This window comes from Porites lutea, chromosome 11, assembly GCF_958299795.1.
Source record: "Porites lutea chromosome 11, jaPorLute2.1, whole genome shotgun sequence".
Taxonomy (NCBI): Eukaryota; Metazoa; Cnidaria; class Anthozoa; order Scleractinia; family Poritidae; genus Porites; species Porites lutea.
This window is the reverse complement of record NC_133211.1, coordinates 11,487,581-11,496,540: the sequence shown is the minus strand read 5'-3', so window position 1 is coordinate 11,496,540 and position 8,960 is coordinate 11,487,581. Positions and strand designations below refer to the sequence as shown.

The 8,960-nt window shown below is 52.4% G+C and overlaps 1 protein-coding gene across 1 annotated transcript; it reads left to right on the top strand.

The window, feature by feature from the left end:
• Nucleotides 1–6,441: 6,441 nt before the first annotated feature.
• Nucleotides 6,442–7,818, top strand: LOC140953216 (uncharacterized protein F54H12.2-like). The gene is made up of 2 exons (XM_073402716.1): nt 6,442–7,099; nt 7,187–7,818. Exons 1-2 carry the CDS (start codon nt 6,442–6,444, stop codon nt 7,816–7,818), a joined length of 1,290 nt encoding a protein of 429 aa, XP_073258817.1.
• The last annotated feature ends 1,142 nt before the right edge of the window (nt 7,819–8,960 follow it).

The window sequence follows — 8,960 nt, the reverse complement described above, 5'->3', positions numbered from 1 at the left end:
TCAGCGATGAATTTTGTGGTCATTGACATTCATTAAAAAACAAAGGATGTGTTCTATATCAGTGTCTTTTTATTGGTGTTTAAATAAAGCTTCCAGGGTGGGATAGATCGCTGGGTCTTCTTCCCGTGTGCCTACAATAGCAGTCTTGTCTTGAAGGGTGGGGAGGGCAATATAGTCCTCGGTCATGCCTTCACAGGGTTGATAGTGACCTAGGGCAGGATTCCACCATAACCATTCTTCCCGATCCACATCAAAGACATAGAGGGGTTTGCCTAAGAGCTGGGCCATGACCACACTCCAGCCTGTCCCGCCCAAGAGATGCTTGTGCAACGCGTCAAAATAACCCACGGCCAAGACTAAAGACGCCGGCTGGATCACATAATAATTGCGTTGGATATACTGAAGGCTGATGGGATGATGCACTTGTCGACCCAATCGAAACGCGGCCTGGGTCACAATAGGGGTAGCGGCGTCCAACTCCGTTTGCGTCAAGGGCGCGAGAGACTTGGCTCGAGGGTGACAGGGTGGGATGACGACCACACACGCGTGCCCATACAGCTGACATAAGCGTTCCACATGCGTGTCCACACCTTTCGCACCGCCCGTGTAAATCGTCAACGGCATCCTCTATGAAAACAAATTAAAAACAGTGTTTAGGGTGAGATAAGGGTGTCCACGCCCATAAGGTATGTGGTTCATCATCCGCGTACAGCAGTGGGGTTTGCCATTCCCGACACGTGACCGTTTGTTCGAAAATACGTCGGGCGTGGCGACAGTTGGAGCAATTATCGGGACTCCAATCCAGGCCTTGTCCTCGAGCGAAGGCCTTGTCTTTGTCGTCCTTACAAGGGTTGCATAAGATCACATCCAACAGACGATCGCATCGTTTTTGCCACAAGACGCGTTGGGCATTGACTTGGTACAGGGTGGGTAAAACATGGGTTTGGCGACGTAACCACCCACTCATTTGACAAACCCGGACATGCGCGCAATGATCGTGCCAGACCCCACTTTCACGGGCTCCATCAGTATGGTCCATACACCAATTACGCCCCTGATCGTTGGCGGCCATTACATTAGCGGTAGCAATGGGAAGAGTGGCCAAGTCCGGGCACCCCTGTCCTTCCAAGACCACGAGGGGGGTCGACCTCTCTTGGCACAGTCGATACAGACCATTGAGGGTGAACACCCCGACTCGATTCCGTTGGGGGGTAAGGTACTGGTGACACCAACGGGTGAGATCATCCTGGATCTGCCGATAGGGATGAAACTCGTGGCGGTTGTACGCCGTAGACGGTTCAAAAGGCAACCCATGCACTGTCCGGGTCTGACGATCGACCCGCCTCTTGGCCTTCTCGGATAATTGATCGTAGGACACACCATGAGGTAACAGATATTTGAACAACACATGATGATGCCCTGTCCAGTCACATAAAGCCAGTTCTCGAATAATATACTCGTCTCGGGAAAGGGCAAACCCCTGACTGTACGCCAAGAGACCCACTTCGTGGAGCGCCATGATTGACTTACAATAGGAAGTTCTTTAGCGATCGATCCACCTTCACATTCCATGAACATCAAAAAGACAGAATGAAACCGCGTCGACCCACGGTTGGTTTTATAATGGAACCCATGGGCTCTGATTGGTGAACCCTCCGATCACACCACTCTCACGAGATCTCAAGTAGAGTCAGGATTGGTGGACACCAAATCGTATGAGGATCACGAGATGCAGGAACATGGGCTATAAAAGGCAGGCCAGACGTGCACCCCAATCATTCCGCTCAGAGATGGAACGTCAAGCCACTCAACCTGCTGCAGTGCCCACAGGACGCAAACGACGCCGAGTGAGTAGTGGTAGTAAGAAACCCAAAGGGGAAAAAGAAGCCCCAGCACCAACCCCAGACATGAAAACTACTCGTGAACACGAGATGACGTTGATCGGTTTACCCCGAGCTGAAGCGGAGGCCTATCAAGCGCAGGCTGTAGAGAGGAAAGTGGAACCGAACCCCACCAGTGAACTCGTGTGGGCCCTGAACGCCATACCCCGAGCAGACCCACCACCCACCCCTTCCCCCATCGTCTCACCAGTCTCCTCTGTGAACGACTTGATGGAGGACACCCTGAAAGAGTATGAGGAAGAGTGTCTAGAGGAAGGGACGTGTCAGGTGGATCCTGCCCAGGAAGACCAGGACCTCGATCAGATGGAGACCCAGTTGAACGAGCTCTTGTATGAAACGTGCCCCTTTCATCCTCATCGAATCCTCCAATGCGTTAACCCCGGGACCCAATTTGGTCAGTTGAGGTTCAAGTGCCCCCTAGCAGGTTGTCCCGTGTATTTGTTTGAAGATAGTCGAGAAATGATGATGGAGAAATTGAAAGAAGACACGCACCCTCAAGTCCGGGCCCGATTGCAACGAGGAGAGCTCAAGTGCAAATGTGGGTTGGTCCCTAGGATGAAATTGAGCCGAACCAGCAAGAATTTCCAGAAAGTGTTTTTCAGTTGTGGCAGTTTTCTCCCAGGTCAAGACCCCTGTGGCTACTTTCAATGGCTCCATGGTCCGCTGTGGTCCCCCCGAGAGCAAGCGCAACCCACCCTGAGACGATGGGTAAAAGACACACCCCCTGAGGTCCATAACTATGAGAAGGCGTCCGGCAGACCATGGGGCATGCCTGCCGACCCCCTGCTGAAAAAACACTGTTTGGACGAGGCTTCCCCAGAGAGGGATGTTGTAGAGAGGCTTAGAGCGTGGACCAATCAGTTTGGGGAAGCCATCCAAGCCCAGGAGCGAGCCTATGAGAGCAGGCGCCATTTGCATAAGAACTTTGGTAGCTCGTGTTTGTTTTGAAAAAAAAATCATGTAGGTGTGTGAAAAAAAACTATTAAAGACCGTGATTGGCTATCATAAGGTGTCAGTGTCTTGATGTCGTGGCCACGCGCTTACGAAGATCCCCAGCAACCCGGGGCCTTGGGTGGGGTCCGACCCTTTGCCCAAGCCCATAAATTGAAACCCCCGCAAGCCCAACAGATTCTCCAATCGGTGTTGAGTTATACCCTCCATAAACCCCGACGGACGCGGTTTCCCACCGCACCCACGTTGGTCTTTGACCGAGACGAACAATGGCAAATGGATTTGGTCGACATGCAAAAACTCCGTCGATGGAATCAGGGCAACAACTATTTGTTGACCGTGATCGACGTCCTATCCAAGTATGCCTGGGCCGTCCCCATCAAATCCAAGAGCAGCACGGAGATGCTCCGAGGGTTGGACAAGATTCGTCGACAAGCCTCGCCGCGACGACCGCTCCGCGTGCAGACGGATCAAGGCAAAGAATTTTTAAATAAAAAAGTGCAAGCCTGGTTCAAGCAACAGGGGTGGCATCATTTTTACACGTTTGGGGATAGCAAGGCCTCCGTGGTAGAACGATGGCATCGCACGTTGAAACAACGCATGTACCGGTATTTCACCGCGCACAATACGTTACGGTACGTGGATGTCTTACAGCCCTTGATTCATACCTACAATCACACCCAGCATCGCAGTATTGGCATGGCCCCGCATCAAGTCACCCCCCAAACGGTCCCGGAGGTGTGGGACCGACTCTACGGCTCGCGTTTGGAGCAAACGACCCCACCGCCTAAATGTCGTGTGGGGGATCGGGTGCGTCTCAACAAGAAACATCGTCCCTTCAAAAAAGGGTATTTGCCCGGGTGGACGGAAGAAGTGTTTGTGGTCACGCACGTTCGTCGTCATCCGATCGTCACGTATCGACTCAGTGAATGGGACGGCACGCCTATAAAAGGCACGTTTTACGAACCCGATGTTCAAAAAGTACAAGTGTCGGACGACTCGTTATTTCGGGTCGAAAAAGTCTTGAAACGCCAAGGACGCCGGGTATTGGTCCGGTGGAAAGGGTGGCCGGCCAAGTACGATAGTTGGATTCCCGCGCAGCATGGTCCGCGTCAAAATCACGCCTCGAAAAAGAAAAAAGCGGGTCCGGTTTCTCGATGAAGTGCAAGCGGATTCCAGCCGACCGCGCGCCAGTTACACGCCCTCGCCCACCAACGACGCCGACGTACTGAAATTCATTCAGAAGAAAGCGGCCGAACAACGGCAAACCCAACCGTGGTGGGAAAAATTGGCCAGTCCGACCAAACAGCAATGGGCGTACGCCAATGCCTACCATCGAGCCGAAGCGTATGCCAAGAAACGAGGCGCGTTGCGGTCCCCCACCAAGAAAAAACAACAACGCCGACGTGCGGGGCGTCATCCCCCGATGCGTAAGAAGAAACCCCCCAAACCCAAGACGTGCATGACCCTGATGGAATTGGCCCGGGCCTTTCCCAACATTGCTCAGCAAGTGTGTTTTCATCCCAAACAATCGACCTTCAATTCCGTGGTGGGACGCGTCCCTCGCAGCAAACAGAAAGTGGCTCAATGGCTATAAAAGGGACCCTGACCCATTGGGAGGAGACCACTCTTCAGGATGAGCGAGATTAAACGCCTGACGCTGGTCAGTGATCCCACCAACGAGTTTCCCAACAATGCCAACAACAGTTTCAAGGTGCGATTGCCTGAACGGCTGGTGTTACCGGGCGCGGGATGGCATGCCTCCTTGATGTCCCTGACCGTCCCGGATCAAGGCCAGAGCAATGCCATCATCGCTGCGGATCCTCATACCAAAGTCGTTCGATACAAGTACCCACAAATCATCCGTAAATGGACCGACACAGGCAACCCAGCCACCTCCGGGTATCTGCGGGTAGAAGCCCCTTTACTCCAGAGCCAAATCGAATTAGAAGATATCATGAACCAGAATCAAATCGTGGCCACCGGGACGGATTTTTGGAAACGCGTGAGTCAAGAAGTACATAACAATATCCAGAAAAGACTGGTGGAACAACAACAAAATGTGATGAGGGTTGATCGCGATTCCAAACCGATCGTGAGCATCAAAAAACACGCGATGCCCCGACTGACGTGGAAAGAGGATGCCATAATAATTCATGGAGTGCCCCAAAAAGATTTGACGGATCAACGCCAAGTCAACGTGGTGGAATTTTACATCAACTTGGACATTGCCCTGAAGTTTGGTTTGTTAACCAGAAAGACAGGCAAAACAGCCAATGTCACAGGGTCCTTTGACTTGGGGCCCAATTTGCAATTCACAGCGCCTACAGGCAACTATAATGAGACCACCAGTCCAGTGGGCAGTCAGCAACGGAAGTTTTACAATTGGGAAGGTGAGCAGTACATGGGGGTGAGGGCGACTAGCCGAGCCTTTACGATCATGACCCTGGATCATGTGGTATGGATGAGATTGTACATGGGCTTCGAATGGCAGATCAACAACCTGAATGCTTCCTTTGAAAAGATTGTGGGGACCCGTAAACGCACCGTCATGGTCTATTCCGATCTGGTGGAATCCACGGTGGTGGGCAGTGGCAAGTTTCCCCTGTTACGGGAAGTGCAATTGTTGAGAACCGGTGATGGGGAAAGCACCGCGGAACCCCTGCACCATCAATGGATCAAAGTGCGAGGACAACAATTGGATATTTTGGAAGTGGAAATTGCCAGTACCAGTGGACCCCTGGCCATCTTACCCCCGGGCAAAACCTTGGTGACCATCGGTCTCAAACAGCTATAAAAAGCCACTCGCGCTACGCGAGGATCCAAACAACACCTTCGACGTGACACCGATCAAAATGCGTGGAGGCAGTTTAACGCGGTACCACACGCCCGTGGTCACCTCGCAAGAGGGGAAAGGGTTAGCCGAAGACTTGATCAAACTGGCGGGGCCTATGATCCTACAGCAAGCGCAAGCGGGACTACAAGATATTCAACGAGGCAAGAGTGCTGCGGCCACATGGGCGGATCAACGTGGGCAACTCGTCCGCGGCTTAAAACGCAAAGCCCCTGCCATGGTCTGGGCAGCCGGCAAACACCAAGCCAAAAAACCCTATAAAAGAGTGACTCAACGTATAAAGGACATTTTTGGACGTTAAACATGGTACGCGTGGGTGGTTTTCTCAAAACGCAAAATCGCATTCGACGGCAACGGGCCCGTGGACGGTTCATCTCGCCGTACCAAGTCGGGGGCACGATCTTTGGCAAGTCGATGACGGCGCGCTATCCCTGGATGCATACCTCCTCCCGCTTGACGGACCCCCTCGCCATGGAGAGGAGGATGCTTCGACAAATGCGCCGGATGAAAGGGGGCACGATTTTTGGCACGTCCACTCGCATGCACATGGGGGATCCCATGAGGGTCCTCGCGGCAGAGCAAGACAAAGTGAGAAGGAGACGTTGGCTCGGGCAACGGATGAAAGGGGGGGATCTCCGACAAGTGTTATGGGCCAATCAAGCCAAAGCCCGGAGGCAACGGAGGCGAAAGAGTATAAAAAGGGGGGAACGTTGAACCCCAGGGACAGACCGCATCATGTCGCTCCAACTGTTTGACGTGCCCGATGTGGATTATCGGTACGAAGCCTCCCGGGAGGTGGAGTTTCAACCCGCCTTGACGGGCATCCAGCCCATCACGTTCTCCATCCCGGGCTCGGACGATTATTACGATACCAATTCCCTCCGATTCAAAGTCAAAGTCCGTCTGACCAATCCAGCCGCGGGGTATACCGGCTTGGATGCAGGGCTGCTCATCTCGGATGCCAACGAATCGAGACATGTGTATTGCGTCAACAATTTTGGACACACCATTTTTCGAGATATCACCTTGAGCATGAATGGGGTCCTCATGACGGAACAGAGCAACACCTACCATTACAGAGCCTACCTAGAAACCCTCGTGAACTACAACCGAGAAGAAGGGGCCACCAAGTTAGCCCCGCAAGGATGGGTCAATCAGCTGAATGTGGTGAATGTCATGGGAGCCACTGCCGCCAATTCGGATGTGCCTACCGATGCCAACTGGAAAGGGAATGCAGAATTGAGAACCTTGACCAGCAAATTACTGGAAGAACATTGGCACACCTTCCTCATCCGCCCTCATTTGCCACCCCTCCGAACAGGCAAATTATTGGTCCCCAATATCCAGATGGACTTGGAACTCTTCCTCAACCCCAACACTGTCTACTTGATAGGTACCCCCAACAAAGGCACCTTGGTGGCCAAGAAATTTCCAGCCATTCACCCAGAAGACATCAAAGTCACCTTGTTGATGAGAAAAGTGACCTTGAATGCCAGTGTCTATGTGAGACTGCAGAAAGAAAGACAGCTGGGCAAACAAATTGCCCGCTACCCTGTGGTGCGGAGCGAAATCCGGACCTTTTCCTTCGATGGACGCACCACCCAGTGGGAACAAGACAATGTGTTTGTGGGGCGATTTCCTGACCGAGTGATGGTCGGATTATTGCATTCTGATGCCTTCAATGGAAACCTACAACGCTACCCCTTTGCCTTTGAAAAGTTTGGGGTCACCCAGATACGTCAGACCTTGAATGGAGAAGAATACCCTTACAGAACCCTGCAATTGACAGGAGATCAAGCCTATGAAGATCTGCTGGGGTACGATCGATTTCTACAAGCCATGGGTGCCTACAATGAAGATAAGATTCCCATGCTACTGCCTGGAGATTGGGGCCAAGGCAAGAACTGCACGTTGTTCTTGTTCAACAATGTGCCTAGTGGCAAAGCCGATGATCCTCAGTATCGCAACCCCCGTCAATCGGGCAATACGCGACTGATCATTGATTTTGCAGCTGCGGTGGGACACAACATCACCGTGTTGGTCTGGAGCGAGTATGAAAACATGTACGAGATCAATCATATGGGAGGTATAAAATACAACATCAACGGCTGAAATGGACTCAGAAGACAGAAGACACCGGGCATGGAGTTTGTGGCGCTCAGTGATAGGGTGCTGCGCACGTTGGCCCTCGAAGATCCCACCTTGCGACGCGTGTTTCATGGGGTGTACCCCGCCGACCAGTTACCCCGTTCACCCCCCAAGAGTGTCCGTCAAGCCTACATTGTCAACACGGATCCGGCGGGAGAACCGGGACAACATTGGTTGGGCCTGTGGACGGAACAGAACAAGTGCGAAATCTTTGACAGTTATGGACTGCCCTTGCACGTGTACACCCACCCCGACCTGCACCAATGGTGGAGTCAATGGAAGCACCTGATCCGCAGTGACCAGACCTTGCAAGCCTTGGATAGTCAGACTTGTGGCCATTATGCGTTATTTTTCTTGAAAGCCCGTGCCCAAGGCCAGTCCTATCAAGACTTTTTGGGGCAATGGAGTTGCGACAATTTAGTGTTGAATGATCAGAAAGTGGCTGAGCGGTTGAAACGGGTGATTAAACAAGAAGTCCAAGATGAAGTCGATGCCCGCCCAGAGGAGGGAGGGCAAAAGAATGTGAGCCGCCAGGCCTTTATGCTTTGTAATCCTTGTGAGTGTTAAGAAATAAAAAAAACACCATAAAACGAGAGGTGCTGTGTTCGAGGGGTCATTTTTCATCATGATTACGCGAGGGGATGTCCAGCGGGTGATTGACGCTTTCATATTAGAAGAAACCTTGTATTGGTGGTCTCACCCCATTGAACGGGTGAACACTGTCCAAGGGGTAGATGCGTGGGATGGGTATCATTGGCTCATAGCCCGCCAACTAGCGCAAGACCAGGACTGGGTCGCGCTCAAACAGTACATGGACACTATGCAAGAAACGCATTTAAGAGAGACGATGGAACACTTGATTCAGTTCGAATCGCCACGCCTCTACCGCGAGTATTGGACAGCATGCCCAGTCACAGACGACGACGACGACAGCGCCCTTCCTCCCAACGACGACCCCGCTTTCGTCAAAACGGACGTGGCATCATGAGCGTGTTGGCCAAAGCGTATAAAATCGGCGACAAATTGGGACGTGACAAACGGTATAAACGTATGGGCGCGAAAGGGGCCACGGGTCATTATCGACGTCACCCTCGACCGTGGGAAGG

Coding starts and splice junctions, on each gene's coding strand:
- LOC140953216 (XM_073402716.1), top strand. CDS start 6,442: ATGTCGCTCCAACTGTTTGACGTGCCCGATGTGGATTATCGGTACGAA. Junction 7,100..7,186: donor CAACACTGTCTACTTGATAG/GTACCCCCAACA, acceptor TGATGAGAAAAG/TGACCTTGAATGCCAGTGTC.